At 40.6% G+C, this 20,410-nt stretch overlaps 1 protein-coding gene across 1 annotated transcript in view; it reads left to right on the top strand.

Annotated features, from left to right (window-relative positions):
• Positions 1-20,410, top strand: part of LOC150082247 (uncharacterized) — a 299,068-nt gene that overhangs the window by 102,964 nt on the left and 175,694 nt on the right. Inside the window, exon 2 of the mRNA XM_090379208.1 lies at positions 7,130-7,196. Within this exon, the coding sequence (XP_090235334.1) occupies positions 7,130-7,196 (67 nt within the window). The remainder of the gene's footprint in view (positions 1-7,129; positions 7,197-20,410) is intronic.

Raw genomic sequence — 20,410 nt, 5'->3', positions numbered from 1 at the left:
GAATTGCGACATCTGTCTTCATTAGTGCCATTGTCGTAAATCTGACTGCGGCGTCCTTGGAAATTGGTACTATCCCTAAAAAATTATTATGACGCTTCCTGCGAATCCTACACACTGGATACGTTCTAATTTCCTGATCCCGACGAAATGTTCTTGTACTCTGAAAACAATATATCTTGAGGTTCCTCTATGAACGACATTTGTCTGAGTGACTGATATCAGGTGTACAGTCCCTTAAAAGCAATTTTCGAAAAACAGAAATTTATTTTTTGATCAATATGCCTTTGCGGTAGCACAGTGGTTATGATCACCGTCCTCCCACGCCGGGTGGAAATGCGCGGATTCGCCCGTCGAGGAATTTTTATGGGATTTTTTCACAATGTGGCTGAGATAGTCTTTCGTGCTAGTGTAGCATGGTATTTTCTCCTGAAACTCGGGGTTTTCGTCCAACATACAGCAAATTAACCACAGAACACGCACAATTTACAGGTAATATATAGAGCGCAATATGGTCGAAGTCGCTAGTGCATCTAAAACTACAACAACCTAACCAACCAACCTGTGCAATATGAACTCTGGAATTGTGCTTTGCTAGGCAGGGCCAGCATAATTTCTAAGTGGGACAAAGTGGGCGATTGCCCGGAACTCAGACGTCCAGGTACAACTTAGGGACCATTTAGGGGTTTCACGGAAATGGAAGCTTTTCGCCCTGGCTGCCATTCACGACAGTACTGACACTGAGCCGTGATCGATATAAGAGTGGCAGCTGGAGAATGACCGTCATTGCGGTTAGTATGAATGCATCTGATTATCTTTATCACGTTAAGTCCAATTAAAGTACACAGTTAACTGTCCTTTGTGTTGCTGCAGAATGTCAATCATGGTATCCGCTTGCTACAATCTGACAGAGCAAAAGAAGGAGTGGCTTTGTTGTGAGATATTTGGCAACAGAAGCAAAAGGTCTTGTCAGCACTTGTAAGTATAGGAATCAAAGCCTTTTCAACTTCTTACTTTAAGTGTTCACAGTAAGACTTCAAAAAGTTATACTGATTTTGGTATAGAGTAGGGGTTCTCAAACTTTGCGATACCGCGATCCGTACAATTATAAATAAAACTAATTCATTTGTGTGAAAGTTAGGCAAGAAATAAATACACCACTTACTTTTAATTAGTGATTACGCTTTAATTGCAAAGCTTTATCGACATTTTTGACACTACCTCTGCAGCAGTAACTCTTTATTCATTAAGAATCTTCAGACAGAGGAAACACCAGATGGCAGTGGTCGTAGAAATTGATATCATACCTCTTGGGAAGTCCGAGAGATCCTGTTCTTTTGACCCGAATAGTGGTGTCTAGATCAGTTCACCGTCAATGAGTAACATTTCCTGATTGAACTGATTTTACACATTTTTGCATTAATTGTTGCATTTAGCTCAAAACTCTGTTATCCTAATAAAGTGGTCTGGCACTGTATATACAAATATTAAAACATGCATGAAGTCCAGACTAGGGATGAATACAGGTCTAATGGTTGAACCAGCTGCCATGGGTAATATTCAGCGAGAGAAGGGCATGCCGTCCAGTGATACCAACAATTTCTGAAACTCTAACTCATATATCAATAAGAATTATATGCTATGCTATATAATTTTAGACAGTGCTGAAGTTTGAAGAATGTTCAAACCTGGAACGCTAATATTGGCAAAAAAAAAAAAAAAAAAAAAGTAATTCATTTTTTGTCAAAATTTATCCAACGACGCAGACATTATACACCAGTTCTCAATAGTTCTGTGATTATCATCAACTACGAACGAACTGAAACTTGTAATCTGCAATGACCATCTTTAAAGGGTTGGAAAACTTTTTTTTTTTGGAAATTAAGGATCGGAACTTTTTAAGCTTAAAAAAATATGGAAAGAAAAAAAATCGTCGGAAGGATGTTACGGCCAGTTCTTCTGGTTACATGTAAATAATTGGAAAAGCGAAATTTTAACGCTCTTGTTTAATTAATAAACAGCTCACTGGCACTATGCGGAGACATCAAAAAAAAAAAAAAAAGTGGAATTTGGCTTTTACTGTCATCGTACGAATTTAGGGATGACTGGCTATCGGAAAAATCATTCTCATGTTACACTTAAGAGACTAATGCTCTTATCTGATCGAGTGTTGTAAATCCCTGAACACAGCTGAACGAATACTATAAACTTTGTATGGAGGTGGGTGAAAAAAAATAATAAATAAATAAAAAAATGGAACCCTCCTCCTCAACGCCTCTTTCTCCAGTGTTTTTATGGCACTCTGGGAAATCAAGCAGCTTTGTTAAAAGTAGCGATGACAAATATAACGGACTGAATGACACAATGTCCTATCTAACATCAAGGATGATACTCAAGAAAAAGTAGATAAGAAACAGGCGCGATGTGTCGTCAAAGGCTTTTTATCTTATTTTCGCTTCGTTGTACGCTCTCAGGATTCAGATAACAGATAATGTTACCGTAGTCAAAGGAAAATACTACACAACATAAATACCTATCAGGCATAGCGATGTTTTCTTATTCGCTTGGTAATCATTTACTTTGCCCTGTGTCTAGAAGTATAAAGTTTAATCCAGAACCGTGCATGGTATTCGGGGGCTCCAGTGCATCCGCCCGACCTCCAGTGTAATGTGAACTGTGTAACCCAAGATGGGCCAAAAGTCAGGAATCATATTTTAAGCTTAATAACTAACGTATTTATTATTTGTATATTTTGTGTAGTTTGTTGATTTGTTCTTGGTTATCTGACAACAAGGAACTCATCTAAGCAAACAACAGAAGACGAAAAATTAAATAAATAAAGGTCAAGTCCAGCTATTTAACATCTGTCCATTGCAAACTCATGCACTGGAAAGTTTGAAAAATAATATATATAAGGACAGCTGCCATTGACTACCAACACAGTAGCAAACAAACTATGAAATTATATAGTTAAAGGTTCAAAAATTCAATAATGTTTAACAAGGCAGCAATTTATATTAAAAATAACCTTGAATATTCTTAAAAGTTGGAATATACTGTACTTTCTGTTCACATCATATATATATATATATATATATATATATATATATATATAGAATATCATTAGAAAAAGTAAATCAATCCAATAACTTTCTTGCTTTGCTTTAGAAAGTTATTGGCTTGCTTTCCTTTTCTCTAATGATATCTATTATATATATATATATATATATATATATATATATATATATATATTTGGAGTGACCGAATGGGCGAAATGGGGATTTTTTTTTGGCTGATTCTGTATAAGCTTGCTTTCTTGCACATAATATGCTTCAACTAATGCTAATACTTATCATCATTTTTGCTTTTATATCATAAACCGTTGAAAGGCCAAGGTCAAAACAGATTATCAACTTCCACAACAACAAATGGAAGTCTGTTCCAGCAATCAACTACCCGCTGGCTAAAGGCAAACTTCCGCACATTTATTCTACAATTGTCTTTTCTCAATTTGAATCTATGCCCCATCAGGTTTTTAATTTGAGCAAGCGAAAGTATCCCATCAGTATTGAGCCTGCTCAAACCATTCAAGGCCTTATGCGCCTCAATCAGATCACCTCGCAGGTCCTAGTCTCTAGATACTGCAACCTGCAGAACTTAAGTCTCTCTTGGTAAGAGCACCCCTTTGTTCCTCTCACCAATCTTGTTGCCCTTCTCTGTACTCTTTCTAGCAACTCTACGTCTTTCCTAAAATGAAGTCTCCAGACCTCTACGCAGTACTCAAGGTGTGGCCTGACCCATCCCTTATATTAAGGGATAATCACCTCCTTGTCTCTGCTAGAAAAATTCCTATATATCATTGACAAAACTCCACGATCTGCCCTGGAAACCGTCTGCACTGCTCAGAGAACTTCATATCTGACTGCAGAACTGTTAGTATAGTTCAGTTTAGTATAGTGTGACTGAGGAGTTTAACTTCACAGTATGGCATTTCAAATCCTCTGTGACAGCGTGTGATTTCGCCACTTTTCACTCTTTTGGAGAGATCTATATTCCAATCCTGTTGATGACTGGAGAAATTTCTAAAGCTCTCTTTCAGTTGGTCGATCTCAGGCGGAGGAAGTAAGGTTCCTCCTACTTCCTCCGCCTGAGTTAGTCCACGTTTATCAGCTCGCACAACATGCAAATCGCCCCGAGAACACTCATATCTACAGACATAATCCAAACCGGAGCAATATGGTCCAAGTTGCTGATACTCCTAAAAATCAACAGCAAAAGTGGGATTTCATTGTATGGTGTAGGGCAGGGGTGGCCAACGAGTCGATCGCGGATTTAATTTCGGTCGATCACGACGAATTTTAAATATACAGTCATCCCTCGATTTGTGCAATGAAATTTTTGAGATGGTAGATCGCGGCACATTTTGAAGGAAAAAAGTAGATAGATCGCATCACAAATTAAGTTGGCCATTCCTGGTGTAGGGAATGGCACCGATAAGAATAATGAGCGTTATTCTTAAAGTCTAGGCAGGCGCTCATTCAACTGCTACCCCTTCTCCCAATCCCTATACATGTCAGATAACTGGGCTTGCACAGTACATGCAAAATTCGAGAAATGCAATGTAAACCATTTGTCAATTTAAGCGATTTTTCATTTAACTAGACAGTTGGTATCTGTAAAAGCTTGAATGTGCCGAACTCAGAGATTAGTCGGTTTAAGCACATGACAGTACCAAAATTTGCGATGTTTCATCTTTGTGGAAGCGCTAACCAGAATAATTTCAAATAGGGTGGAAGAAAATTGTTGTATAGTTAAATTACAACCAAACAAATCCAAGAATAATGTTCTATTCTTGATACCTATTAAATGTTTTCTGTTTGAAGTAAGTTCATTCAATGAATTTTTAAAACCAATTGCTGTTTGGAATTAGCAGGAGGTAATGTCCAAGCTACGGAGATCGTAAGGATGATGAAGGTATATCATGCTTAATTTCGAAGTTTGCAGATGATGCAAAGGCTGGCAGAGTTGCAATGACGGTGTGCTACTGCAATAGGATCTAGAAAACTTGGGCAGATGGGCTGAGAGGTGGAAACTGAAGCTTTAACATTGACAAATGCAAAGTACTGCATATGGGTAGAAATAACTGCAGAGAAACGTGCCAACTGCATGGTACTACACTTGGAGTGGCAAAAAATGAAAAAAAAAAAAAAAGACCTAGGAGTAATTGTGCAGTCAGATATGAAGTTTTCAGAGCAATGCAGACAGGCTGCTAGAGCAAGTAATGGGATGTTGTCAATGTTATACAGGAATTTTGCTAGTAGAGAAAAGGAGGTGATTTATCCCTTGTATAAGGCATTGATCAAACCACGCTTTGAGTAATGAATGTAGGTCTGGAGGTTTCATTTTAGGAAGAATGTAGAGATTCTTGAACTAGTACAGAGAAGGGCAACAAGATTGGTGAGGGGAACGAAGGGTTTAAGTCTGCAAATTGTAGTGTCTGAAGACCAGGCACCTGCGAAGTGATCTGATTGAGGTGTATAAGGCCTAGAATGGGTTGAGCAGGCTCAATTTTGATGGGATTCTTCCTCTTGTTTCTACGAACCTGAGGGGGCATAAATTCAATTTGAGGAAAGACAATTGTAGAATAGATGTGCGGAAATTTTTTTTTTTTATGAAAACCCCAAACACGAAAGGTATCAAAACCTATACTACTTAGTACCGTGAATGGGTTGAAGGAGAAGTATGGGGGGAGGGGGATGCAGGAAACTTTGCTCTAGAGACTAAAAATGGGTTTCACCACTTCAAGCCTCCTATAAGCAAAGTGGTGGTATTTCACCGGTTGATGAAAGTCATTGCCTTTAGCCAGCATAGTAATTGTTGAAACAAACTTCCATTTGTTGTTTTGTAAGTTGATAGCTTAAATAAATTCAAGAAGGAATTGGACAAACGTTTTTAGAGGGAATGGACGTGTCTTTTTTTTTTTTTTTTTGGATGGTGCTACGTTGCTACATAAACTTGCCTCCTTGCATCACATGCCTTTTCTATTACTAATATTCCAGTTTTTATTACAGAATAAAATAATTTCCATAAACACAGGAGGGAGGATTAAATTTATACCATATAAAAAGGCATATATAAATTATGCTTGATTGCACATTATTTTATGCGTATTTCATTTCTTTAAAATCGCAAAAATAACAAATGAAGAATGATTTTCGCGAAAGTCGCTTCATTGGACCTGCCTCCACTAAGTGAAGTGACGGCTGAGACAGATTGTCACCACCTGGCGCCGCTTCCATAACTACCACCCGCCATTGGATGTCAACGCTAAACAGGTCCACGCCCATAGCTGGAAGTGTCGATCAGGCTACCTACATGATTGACATTGTCTGCACAGGTAGCATAGTGGTAACGTCACCGTCCTCCCCACACCGGGTGGAAAAGGTCCGGGCTCGAATCCCGTCGATGACGCAAGGAACTTTAATGGGCCTTTTTTCACTTCGTGGCTGAGTTAGTCGATCTCAGGCGTAGATACCAAGGTTTCTCTCCCCCCCCCAGAAACTGGGGTTTTCGTCCAGCAAAACAGACAGATCGACCTTAGAACACACGCAATTAACAGACAGAAACCACACAGCACGGAAAATGAATTCAATTATTCGGGTGGCCTAAAAATAGTTTTTTTTTTTTACCTGATTGACATAGCAGCACCTAACACCAGCAACCTACAGAAAACATACGAGGAGAAGATCAGGAAGTACTCAGACCTAAGACAGGAAGTCAAAAATAATGTGACATATGGAATAAGTAATGATAACCTTGTCAACCACTGGCATGGTGCTAAAGAGCCTCCATAGGAACTCCAGAAAGCCACAATCCTGAACTCCTCTAGGACAGTGAGAGAGCTCCTCGACCAACATCAATAATAATAATAATAATCAGACACAACCAACCACCCCACGCACTTGGTACCAGTACCCGTCATGGGGTGGGAAAAAAAACTAATAATATTATTATTATTTGACTGATACTGTATAATCTTGCTTCCTTCTGTTATTTGCTACTACTAATACGTACTATTATTTTTAAATATTTATTTATTATTTTATTTTATTATTATTTTTTTTTTTTTTAGCTTCTTTTGCATTCAGCCATCTACCATCAGAAGTCGGACAGAATGAAAGGAATACTGCCCAATTCAAGTAAGTGTATATTTAACTTGTACCTCTCGATGTTATATTTTCATTTGTTCCTTTAAAGGAATAAATGAAAATAAATAAAAATTGGAATTACTTCCTATAAAGGAACTAATTCCAATAAATCTCCGCTCTCAAATTCATGCAGATGCAAATAGGAAATTTCATTAAGTTATTCTGACATTTTAGTATCTGATTAACCTAAAACAGTGTAATCCAGTGTTACCACGAGTGCTGTACACCTACGGCACTCATGGTAGACTACATTAATTCATTTAATTATCCCTTAACTAAATTAAAACAAAGCTTATTTCTATCGAGACTAACCTCACCTCAGAGGTAAGTCAAGGGAAATAACCACGCTTGCTTTTTACCAATTTAATCTCATTAAGGCATTTATGATTAATTTAATAGTTTCTCTCTCTAATTTTGTTTCGAAATTCGCCAAAAATGGAGATAAACTTACCTGCGTTTTAATTTAAAGTGTCTTCTTAGATACACTCACTAGCCGAAAAATTAGAAACCATTCAGTATGTAGAAGCGCTACCTTTTTGGTCGAATTACAACCCATACACCTCGTGGTATTCCACTAGGTGTCTGAGGGAGTCTATCTCGTAATCTGAACAAGTGGAAGGATCCCATCAGATTTCAGCGTGCTCAACCCATTCAAGGCCTTATACACCTCAATCAGATCACCGCGCAGGTGCCTGGTCTCCAGCCACTGCAATTTGCAGAACTTAAGCCTCTCTTGGTAAGAGGATCTGTTGTCACTAACAACCCTGCCAACCTTTGTATCATATTCTCTCGTACTTTAGTGCTTTACGCTATTTTCAGGCTATACAGATTTCAGAACTGAAATTCTGAATTCAGCTTATTTAAAAAGTTTGTTATTCATCTAAAATGATCCGATTAAAACGAATAAATTTTAAATGAACTTGCATTTTAATAACCCATTTGCAAAGTTAAAGTCTAGTTTGCTATTTTTTTTTCTGATTTAATAAATTAATAATTTGAGTTTAATTGTGTTAAATTACATTACTTACTTACTTTTACTTACTTACTTACTTACTAAGTTACTTTTTAATTTACACATTAATTTGCTTCGTAAATTAATTTGTGCACAGTGGTTTTTCTAGTCTGCTGTTTGCATAGTGGCAATAAAAAAAATTGTAGGCAATACGTGGCAAACCTCCTTCGATAAATTTTATTTCTACAACCCTATAATTTTCTGCTGCTTACATTTCAAGTAGAATCGTATCCTTGATAGACGAGAATACATAATATGAAGAAAGACAATAGACTGTTGTCATCATAACAACTGGACGTATACTAAAGAATATATCAGGAACGCAATTTGTTATCCCAATGTCATGACTAATCGGTAGAGCAATTACGTGATCAGGATGTAAAGAGCCAATTAAATTGGTTTATTTAGCTTAGAAGCCTGCTCGTTTTTTTTTAAGTCAAACTCTTATTTGTAATTCTTCCATCTGCCTTATCTTTCCAGGAAGTATCTCTGCGGAAACAATAAAATTGAAGGTCAAAGGCTTTTAATAAAGGAGTAGTGCAATCGTTTGTGCTTAATGATACCAAAAATGTTTATAACAAACTTTGAACTTTTTGCCACTTGAAATACAGTATTTGTATTTTGCTCTGCACTCGAAAACAAAATTTATGCTAACCTTTATTTTTGAATTAGCTTTAGAGATAATTCGGAGAAATTTTCAGGGAGATGTATTTTTTTTTTTTTATGTGAACCCCAAACACGAGAGGTATTAGAACCTATAGTACTTAGTACCGTGCTTGGGTTGGAGGTTGAGAAGACGAAAGAAGATATTTGTTGACATTGGACTTGAACTTCTGTAGATTGTAATTTTCAGGAAATACGTATGAAGGAAGGTTGTTCCAGAAAACGGCAGTTGAATGAATAAATGAGGAAGATGAAAAGTTGGTTCTGTGGGTTTGAAGTTGGACAGTAAATGGATGTTGGCTGGTGGCGGCACGTGTTCGGACTGTTTTGAAAGAGAGAGCAGGAATTAATGAAGCCAATTCAGAAGAACAGTGCCCATGGAAGTATCTGTAAAAGAGGCATGCAGCAGAAACAGTGCGTCTATGAGAAAGCGAGTGGAGAGACTCTGTTAGAGATGAGTCATTAATTAACCTAACTGCCCTCTTCTGAATGGAATCAAGAAGCCTGAGAGAGGTTTTGGGGGCACCACCCCAAATGTGGGAACAATATTCCATGGCAGGGCGGATTTGCGATTTATACAGAGTGAGCAGCTGTTTGGAAGAAAAGTAACGCCGAGAGCGAAAGAGAAAACCAAGTTTTTTAGATGCAGAGGAAGCAATATTTGTAATGTGCTTGTGCCAAGAGAGATTAGAAGTCAGGGTAATCCCCAAAAGAGATATATCCTTTTGCCTAGAAATTGGAGTGTCACTAAAGATAAGCATAGGAGCAGAAGAATCCTTTTTGCGAGATATAAGACAAGACTGAGTTTTAGAAGGGTTGAAGTCAACTAAGTTGTCTTTGCCCCACTGGAGAATTACCTAAAGATCGGCATTTAAGGAATCAGTAGCAGATTTTCGAGAAATTGAAGCTAATTGAGCAGGACAAAATTTCTCAAAATGGAAAGTTGAATGTAATGTGTTATCATCGGCAAAACTATGGATAGGATTTCCAGTCAATGGAAGAAGGTCATTGATATACAAGAGGAAAAGAGTGGGGGAAAGAACTGAACCTTGGGGGACACCAGCATTAGTGGAGAAGTTAGAAGACAGAGAGCCATCTACCATCACCCTCAGTGAGCGATCAGAGAGAAAACTGGATAACCAATTACTAAAAACAGTTGGCAAACCATAAGATGGAAGCTTGTTTAGAAGACCTTTATGCCAAACACGATCAAAAGCCTTTGAGATATCAAGAGCAACTACTTGTGTTTCACCGAACCTTTCCATTGAAGTAGTCCATAAATGGGTAACATAAGCCAGGATATCACCAGTGGATCGACACTGACGGAATCCATACTGGTGATCGTTGATCAGACGGAAGGTTTCTAGGTAGTTTAAGAGTTGCCGGTTAATTGATTTCTCCATTACTTTAGAAAGAGTAGAAGTAATTGCAATGGGACGATAATTGGATGGGAGGGATTTGTCACCCTTTTTAGGAACTGGCTGGATATGAGCAAATTTCCAAGCAGAAGGAAAAACACCTTTGGAATAAGAAAGTGAAAAGAGGCGGCAAAGAATAGGAGTAAGTTCAGGAGCACAGATTTTGAGAACAAGTGGAGAAATACCATCAGGACCTGGAGCTTTCTTAGCATCAAGATTCATCAAAATCCTTCTGATATCCTTTTGACGGAAGACCACAGGAGGCATTGAATGGACCGTGTTGGGAATGGTGGGAGGTGTTTTACGAAGTTCATTAATACATGAGCTGGAAGAAAAATGGGATGCTAGCAGGTCAGCTTTATCCTTGGCTGAAGTGACAACAGAACCATCTGGTTTGGACAGAGGTGGAAGCAGAGATGGGCAAAAGTTGCGGCCAATAGCTTTGGCAAGAGACCAGAATGCTCGGCTACCATTAGGGCAAGAAGCAAGTTTTCTACTCTTGGCCTGTTCAAACTCTAGTTTGGACTGATTAATAACTGCTTTACAGTTGTTGCGAGCTTTGGTGTAGGCAGAAAATGAAACTGAAGAATTAGAAACAAGCCAATTACGATATGCAACATTCTTCTCTTGAACAGCCTTAGCACATTTATTGGAAAACCAAGGTTTAGATAAAGGACGAGATTTTAAAGTGGAGTGTGGGATAAAGGATTCCATTCCTGCAAGAATAATTTCACTGACACGATCTGAGCAAACGTTGACATCAGAAGTTTTGAAACAGTAATCCGACCAAGGAAAAGAAGAAAAGAAGTCTCGCAGGTCATCCCATTTTGCATTCTTGTAATGCCAAACAACACGAGGTTGGGAATAGCCACGAGATAAAGGTTCCATTGGAGAAGAGACAATTACCAAGTTGTGATCTGAAGTGCCTAAAGGACCTCTCACTTCGACCGTGTACTTAGAAGGGTTGTTTGTGAGAAAAAGATCAAGCGTATTGGCTGTATGATTCGGATTGTCCGGTATTCTTGTAGGTAAATGAACAATCTGTGCTAGGTCATTAGTAATTGCAAAAGCCTCAGCATCTGTTTCTGCATTGATCATTCTGTAGATAATACATATTATAAATCTAGAGTTACAAACAGGATCTTATTTTTAAAATATTTTGTCTACAGGGTGTCAGAAGTAATAGGACAGTGCTACTCTGAAAAAAAAAAAAAAAAAACCAAAAAAAAGAGTCGGAAAAATGTATTGAAGTGAACGGACAGCGCTTTGAACAACAGTTGCAATAAATTTTGTTTGTTTTGCATCTAAGTTTTGTAAATGAAAATTGTAATGACTGCTGGTTGTTGTACAACTAATAATGAAATAAATAAAATAAAATTTTAGCTCTCTTACTTCTGGGACACCCTGTAGACGTATCCATTATGGGCGCAGTGGTCATTGCTACTTCCTACCGTGCAATTCGAATTACTTTTTATTATTTTTTTTAAAAGTACTTTTTGGGGGAGGGAATTTTTACACGCTATTTCTTAACAAAGAAGAAAAATGAAACTTTTAGTAGAGATTTACGCTACACACGATACAACACAACAAGGTTGCACTTACACAAACTCATCCATACCGGTTTCTTCGTGAAGAAGCCATTATGACACATTACATGTCTCAACGTGTGTTTATAGTTGAACATTACTTGTAGCAGAGAACAAGATGACTGGATGAAAAAAATAAAAAAAGGAAAGAGAAACCTCGTTACGCTTCTTTTCTAATGTAAAGAACATTTGCCAACAGTTTTCTAATTATTCATACATAGTGTTCTGTGGAAGGCGCCACCGGCGTTTTCCCAGATTTGCACCATGGTACTTTGTGAAAAATTACAGAATCTCAGTATAATGTAAAAGTCAGAAAAAGTTGTCTGGTTTGTGACAGAGCAGTGCTATGTTCTGTCTCTGGCTGTTGGACCGCAGGGCCCCCTAGGGGAACGCCACGTTGTCCGCCACCACCACTGGGAAGTGAGCCAGGCTGCCCATTTTACTCTGGCTGGCCTCTGCCAGGTATTCCTGAGCTTCCTGACGGAGACCAAGTAAAAAAAAAAAAAAAAAAGAGCAAGAAGAGAGGGGTATAGAAGAAGAGAGGATTGAAAGGGAAATGAATTAATCTACCCTAGTTTAGGCGAAGTAAGGGAAAGGGTGAGGGTTTAAAAGTCACGGGACAGGCGCCCTGTGTAATTGCCATTGGCATAGTACTTGTAGATCCCACACTGTGGTGAATGCCAGCAATCCCGCACCTAGATCGGTGCCATCGGTATATCCTACCCATTTCGGGTTTGCAATAACTTTTAAATTCCGCACTCTACACCTTGGATGGTACCTGCAATAAATCCTACCCTATTTGGGTTAACATGGTCCTGTCTGTGTTGTTCTGGAGGAGGGGAGTTATCCCACACCGGTCTGGGCTAGTTCTTCTGCTCTGAGTTCTGCAATCTTAGCTCGCCTAAGTGAAAATGTTTCCTGCGCGTAGGTGGTTAATGCCTTTATTAGCATCTTCCTCGAGTAGCATTCCATTTATTTGTACACACATATTATTATTTTATATGTATATATATTCTGTATACATTTCGAAGATATGGAATACGTACTTCGTTAAACCTGTTCCCAAAAATAATAACTCGAAATCCGCCAAAGACTACAGGCCTATTGCAATTGGATGTTCGTTTCAAAAAATATTTGAGAAATACATTTTAAATACCATCAACCATTACTGCTTCGGGCATAGACCGGAGTACCTTCATTCAATGATCCCACAAAGATCTACTACCACGAATCTCATGGAGACTTTCGAATCCAACACGCCCTTAACTTCAGACAGCAATTAGATATTGTCTTCTTAGACGTTGCATCCGCTTTCGAGGCGCCTCCGTAGCCAGGTGGGAAGGAGCAGCAGTGCGTAGCACACGCTTCTTGATTAAACCGGGGTTCGAGCCCGTCACCACCAAATACGGAGGATGCGGAAAGGTCAGGAAATGACCACCGCATATCCCGGAGCAATATGGCCTTAGTTGCTAATGCTCCTAAAAACCAAACAACAAACAAGCATCCACTTTCGACAGTATAGCCATCTCGGCTATTACTATCATCTTGGAGGAATATTTCCATATAACTGGACACGTATTAGCTATAACGAGTTCTTTGAGGGAGAGACACATCATTGCCATAAATGAAATTTCCAAAGAGACCTTCCAAGTCAACAGGGAGTCCCACAAGGTGGTGTCCTCTCTGCTACTCTCTTTACAACAGCACTGCATCCCTTCCTGACACAAAATCAAAAACAATTTGTCGTATATGCAGGCGACTTGAAATTTTTCATCACCTCGAATGGTGCGTGAGGTTGAGGTAAGAGGCCTGCTCATCAAGCATGACGACCGGAGATCAGGCCCCGAAAATTAAATTCAGAAATTACAACTAACGCCATCTATTGAGAGAAAAACAAACAAACGCCAGAAAAATATAAACCGATTTTTCCCACCCCCCGTGTGTACCCCTACCCCTTCGCAAAGGATTCTGGGTCGATTTTTCGTTCAAAGCGTATCCCATTACTACTCAAGTCATGCACCCACTGGAAGTAATGCAATACCAGTGGATGTCGACAAATGAATTACTAGTGGAGAACCTCCACAAATTATCATCAGTGCCACCAAGAAACAGTAATTATTATATTAAACAGGTATATATAATATATTTTTTTAAAATATGCTCAGTCTCTGAATTCCTGAGAACCAAGAAAACAATATATAACATACAACGGAGAATTAACAACACTGTCTAGTCTGTCCGCTAGAACTCTCAAACCTGTCGACAAGCACAATGTGAGATAGGTACTAAATGATTCTCATAAACCTTGGGTTTCACAGAAACCAATCTTTACAATAACAATTGACATAAATCTTGTCAATAACAATTGACAAAAATTAAAGCAACATTAATTAACATAAATCAACACAATAACAATCCGTATAAGTCAACACAATAACGATTAACTTAAATCTTCTGTTTACACAAACCTTTTGGTCATTTGTGAAGTCAATTCCCAAAAAAAGCTGAAGTTCTTAGTTGAGTCCTCGATATGAAAACTGATCTTGAGAAGGTTTGCAGAGCAGTAAAGTTATGGTGTTCAACTAAGATATTTACATTGTTCTGCAATAAGTTTGGAACCGCAATCATTAAATCTGCTCTAGCTTCAGAGTACAATGGACAGTTCGGAAATACATGAATCCACGTTTCTTATTCCCTACATGTGCAGTACGGATCAGGCTCCAGGCCACGCTCAAATAACTTAGCCCTGAGGGACCCATGCCCTGTTAGCAGATAAGAAGTTGTCATAGAAGGCCTAAGCCACAAAATGACTCCAGGGGTTGTTGAGAGTTCCACTTGCGCAATATACTTTCTTGTTACAAGCCCAAATTCGCTCTCATCCCATCTTTTTTTGCCATAATGGCTTCCTGCATTCTGCTTCCTTCATCCTTCATTTACTTCCTGCATTGTTTGAAACAGTCCTTGGAATATTATTGATCGTCAGAAGAACTGATCTTTGTGTGGAAATAAGATTGTTTCACTTTTACCTTTCATACTTTTTGGTACCAAACACTTACTGTGTGTGATATAATAGGCAAAAATATGGTTTTGTAGTAAAGGTTCAAGGTTTTCTTTGATAATTCCCACTCTTTCCTTGAGACTCAGATAACTGAGGCTGTGAAAAAACGGATTTTGTCCCTGAGTTTTGACACATGAGGCAGAAAACTAAGTTTATCATCTAAGGTGATACCCAAATACTTAGTTTGGGATATATAGGGGATTTGGGTATTATTTAGTCGGATTGTGGCTAAAATGGTTCTTAAAAGTCATAACTTGTTTTACAGGGGGATATTTTCAGTTTGTTGACTGTAGCCCATGACATCCAGTCATCTAAGATAGGCTGTATTTTCTTTTCAGTTATTCTCCTTGTGCTTCCATCAGCAATGATCACCAAGTCATTCGCATATCTTACTGATACCGTTGTATTCGACTATCTTACTGATACGGTTGTGTTCCCTCGTTAACCACTGATCCAGCACAGCATTCCAGAGGAGAGGTCCCAAAACTGATCCTTGGGTGCATCCTCTTGAAATCTGAGCTCAGTGCGTAAGATGTTTTGCCACCACCTTAATGTCTGTCGCTAAAGTACGATCGCATAACACTAGGTGTACACCTCACAGTCTGCGGATCTCAAGCTCCTGAAGGCACATTCCCACCATAAAATGTCAAACGCACCCTGAAAGTCCACAAACACAGTGGGTACGTATTTAGCAGGCAAGTTGGACACATAGTTGGTCAGAAGATTTACAGCGTCTTCAGTCGACCGTCCTTTCTTGAAGCCATATTGTGCTTCTGACCATAACTGATGATCTAGCATTGTTTTTTTTTCATATGTCCACAATACGACATCCCAGATTTAACCCCCTATTAGTGTCCCACTTAGATGAGACTCAACGGTCAGCTTTTTAGGGCCTCCAAACTGATGGAGACGACATACGGTGGCACTCTCCCGCCGGAACAGATTATTGGCGACCCAAATCCGCACTCTTTTGAGCCGATCTTTCTTTCCAAACTCCTGGGGAGGAGAGGCTTGCCTCTCCTTGACTCCCCAATTTTCTCACTCTGGTGGGGCACGGGCATGCCTCACTACCTGCAGGGGCTATCTACTCTGTCGGCCCCTTATTTCCAATTTCTTCCCCCCAGTCTTCATCCTCCCCCCAAACTTTTGTCTTGCACAGCGTTTAGCCCTACATATCAAAAGAGAACATCAAAATTCTTGCCCGAACCTATTTGGTTTTTAAAACTCACTTTCACCGCACAGCCCCACGTCGCATACTATTAATACTAACTTGCTAAGTATCACTAATATCAACCTCGATTTATTTATTATTTAATTAATTAATTAATTTTTTTTTTTTTTTTTTTTTTTGTCCTAGCCACTGAAATCCCAGGAAAGTAAGTGGCAAGACCAGCCAGAGTACAAATATTGGTAACACCCGGCCGGCCTCCCTGTGGCGGGTATTGGTAACGTCGGGTCTCACTAGGGGCCCGGCGGCTAACAGGCCGGATAAACAATGGGCACAACAAACTACACAGTACATATCCCACACACTTTTAAATCTCTGGCTTGTCCGATACAGAGAACATACGCGGAGATGGGAGAAATCCCAGGTGCCGTCAGACCCCGAACATACCTAATAATACCTCATTCCACATGGCAGGAAAACTATAAATGTCGGAGTACTGATAGAGAGACAGAAACAAGGGAGGAAGCGGAAAAAATTATCACTAATACCAAAATCACTGAGCTGGGGGCTCACAGCGACTACGCCTAAAAGAAAAGGGCTGTCAATAGTTATATATGACCTGGATAAAGACCTGACCCTGGACCAATTAACAGAGGAAATCTTTCAAAGAAACCTGATGTCCGCTCTCCCAGAACACAGAAGGGACGAACTGCTGACACCTAAATATTCAACCAAGTCCAATGATGGCACTCAACGAAAGTGGATAATTGAACTTGTGCCTGCAGCATGGAAAGTATTAAACACCCAGAACAGAGTATATGTAAATTGGGGCAGCCACCGTTTCCGTGAACATGTGGCTGTACCCAAATGCTTCAGGTGCTGTAAATATGGGCATACAACGCACACCTGCACCCAGACCGACCCCACATGCGGCCAGTGCTCGGCAAAAGGCCACACTTACAGGGATTGCCCAAACAAGAGTACTGACCCAATCTGCACCAACTGCAAGAGTCTGAAGCTGGACTGCACCCACTCAATCAGGGATAACAAGTGCCCCCACCTACCTGAAGATTAAGAGCTTGTTCCAATCCAGGCTGGATTATGGGGACGCGCCTTAGAGGATACAATACTACAGAGGTAAAATTTCTGCAGATCAATGCACAGAGGGCCAGAGCAGTAGCGGATCAGATCCGTATCAAGGCTGAAGAGGAGAATGTAGACGTCATGATAATACAAGAGCCATACTCACACATGAAGATAGTCAGGGGATACCTCCTGACCCACAAGACAGTACAATTCGAGGACGACACCCCCTTGGGCCGTAGTCGCAGTCAGAAATCCGGATATTACAGTGACCAAAATCACACAGCTTTGGACAGCCTGGGCTGCATGTGCCCACCTCACCACAGCTCTGGGGTTATTTTATGTTATTGCCCTCTACTGTCGCCCGGGCGAAGACATAACCTTCGCCACAAGATACCTCCAACTGGCTGCTGACACCCTTCCCAACACTAAAATTATAGTAGGTGCAGACGTGAACTGCCGGTCACCAATGTGGCATAGTCACACGCCGGACAGACATGGCACCAGAAACGGAACTATATTGGAAGAGTTCCTTGCAAATTCAACGTTGACAGTGTTAAACCAACCAAACAATCTGTTCACATTTAGTAATACACTGTGGGAGGCCACCATAGATGTCTCCTTGGCTTCCAGGAACATCGCTAATAATAGTACCGACTGGTCCGTCCAAGAGGCCTGGACAACGTCCGATCATCGAGCCATTACATTCCAACTCAACAGATCACTGACTAGGGTACCGGCAGCTAGACAATCCACTCACAGATATTCCATATACAAAGCATACTGGGAACTCTTCCAAAGCACCTTAAAAGCCATCATACAACAGAGACAGAGTGAGCTTGAGTGCCTCGAAGACCCAGATCACCTCCAAAGCAAGATAACAGAGATCATAACGCACACAAGCGACATCGCTATTAAAAAGAAAAATCCAACCCCTGGGGCTGTTCCCTGGTGGAACCTGGAATTGCAACGACTCCGGAAAGAAACACAAACCAGAAGAAAGGCCTTTCAGCAGGCCAGGCGCTCCTGGCCGACGGCGGAGATCAAACTACTCCGACAACGCTATAATGAAGCAAGGAACACTTACACAGCCCAAATCAGAAGCTGTAAACAGCAATCTTGGGAGCGCATGGTCTCCACTATGGGAAACGAGAACCCCTGGGGAATCGTCTACAAACTGACCATGAATAAACTCCCCCGAGGGGAAGTTATTGCCGCCACCATATTGACCCAAGGAGGCATGTCCACAACCTGGGAGCAGACCATTTACAATATCTTGGACACAGTCTTCCACCCGGCTATACAACCGGAGACAACAGAGCAGATCCAACTCTGCTTAGAAAATGAAAGCTATCAAACAGCAACGACAGAACCTCACTTCACCGTGGAGGAGCTCAACAGTGCTGCCACCCTCATTAGGGGAAATAAATGCCCTGGACCGGACCTTTTGGAGCCCGAAATCATCAAAAAGACAGTGTGTTCCCCGAACCTGTTGCTCAACCTCTGTCTTCACTGTTGCACCTTCCGACCTCGTGGAAGAAAGCAAACGTCAAACTAATCCTGAAAAATCCGACCAAACCACCACACCTCCCAGAATCGTACAGACCGATCGCACTTCTCACAGTTGTAAGTAATTTACTCGAACGCCTTCTCTATGGATGAATACAGCAATATTATGGCAGGGCTGGCCTGGCCTCACCCAACCAATTTGGCTTCAGGCAGGGTCGTCAGCTGTGGACGCCTTAACACACCCACAAGAACAAGTAAGAAGATGCACCAAGAAGTATTTCCTCGTGATTGCCGTGGATTTTGCTGGGGCGTTCGACACACTTTGGTGGCTGAGCGTCTTGGCAAGGCTTCTGGTTGCTGGGATCCCTGGCAACCTCTACAGCGTCATCAAGAGCTATCTCACAAACAGATCCATCAGGATTGTTGCTCCCTATGGGAACCTCTCCAAGAATACATTTTGCGGCTGTCCGCAGGGTTCGCTCCTTGGACCACTACTGTGGAGCATAGTAATGGACTCCTTCCTAGCTATAGACCTTGACGAGGCAAAATCGCAGGCCTTTGCTGACGACCTCTTACTAACAGTGACAGCGGACTCAAGGGCACAACTGGAGACACTGACAAACCGGGCTCTGTCCACCCTTCAGGAATGGGCAAAGAAAAATCAACTTAGAATATCCCCTGCAAAGACAAACTCCATTCTGCTCAAGGAGTGCCTCAACCTCAGGCGGCCTCCACAAATCAAGATTGAACAGAAAACAATTAAATTCTCAAAGCAGCTAAAGTACCCAGGCATGATTCTAGATCCGAATCTATCATTTCAGCAGCACCTGAAATACTTGCGCACAAAAGTCAGACGATACACTGCATTGGTTGCCAGAGTCACTCGCAGAGACTGGAGCCTAGACAGACGGGTGCTATGTCTTTTCTATAAAACCATCTTCACCCCAATAGTCCCGTATGCATCTGGCACATGGTATCAAAAAGCCACAACTGTTGTCAATAAACGAATCATTGACTCAATTCACCGATCAATCCTTCTGACCATTACTTGAGCTTGCAGCATAGTGAGCACGCATGCCCTGCAAGTCCTTGCTGGTGTCCTTCCACTGGACTTAGAGATCATTCGACGGGGCCTCACGCACCATCTGGACAAGGGTATCCCACAGACATGTTTGGGATTCACCATTCTCAAAAAGGTGAAATCACCAGAAAGTTTCTGCCCAACATTGGCCGGGTTTTTCTGAACTTCCCACCCTGGTTTTCCCCGGGCTTACAAGTCACATACCTGCTGACAGGACATGGAGCTCTGAATGCAAAGCTAACCCTACTCGGAATACAGGAAGATCCCACCTGCACCTGCGGGGGGCTGGACAGCTGGCACCTCATACATGATTGCCAGCTCTATAACGACCTCCACAGCGCATTCATCACCAAAATACAGTATTTACCATATGGCCAATGCACACCTAATTACATATTTCATCTATCAGATGCATTTTTTTTTTTTTTTTTTTTTTTTTCTTCTCAAAATTCAAAAACTTAAAAAAATTTGAAGAAAAATGTTTTTTTTTTTTTTTTTTTTTTTTTTTGTGTTAAATATATACGTGAAATTTTGATGCTCTTTTAAGTTCTTTTCTGAGCCTGCAACTTGGCAAAAAGCCTAACAAACGGCGGATATAGGGGGAACCCTGGAAGCCGCTAATAACTT

Source organism: Mastigoproctus giganteus, chromosome 8 (genome assembly GCF_048544385.1).
Source record: "Mastigoproctus giganteus isolate SK-2022 chromosome 8, ASM4854438v1, whole genome shotgun sequence".
Lineage (NCBI taxonomy): Eukaryota > Metazoa > Arthropoda > Arachnida > Uropygi > Thelyphonidae > Mastigoproctus > Mastigoproctus giganteus.
This window is presented reverse-complemented; position numbering and strand designations above follow the sequence as displayed.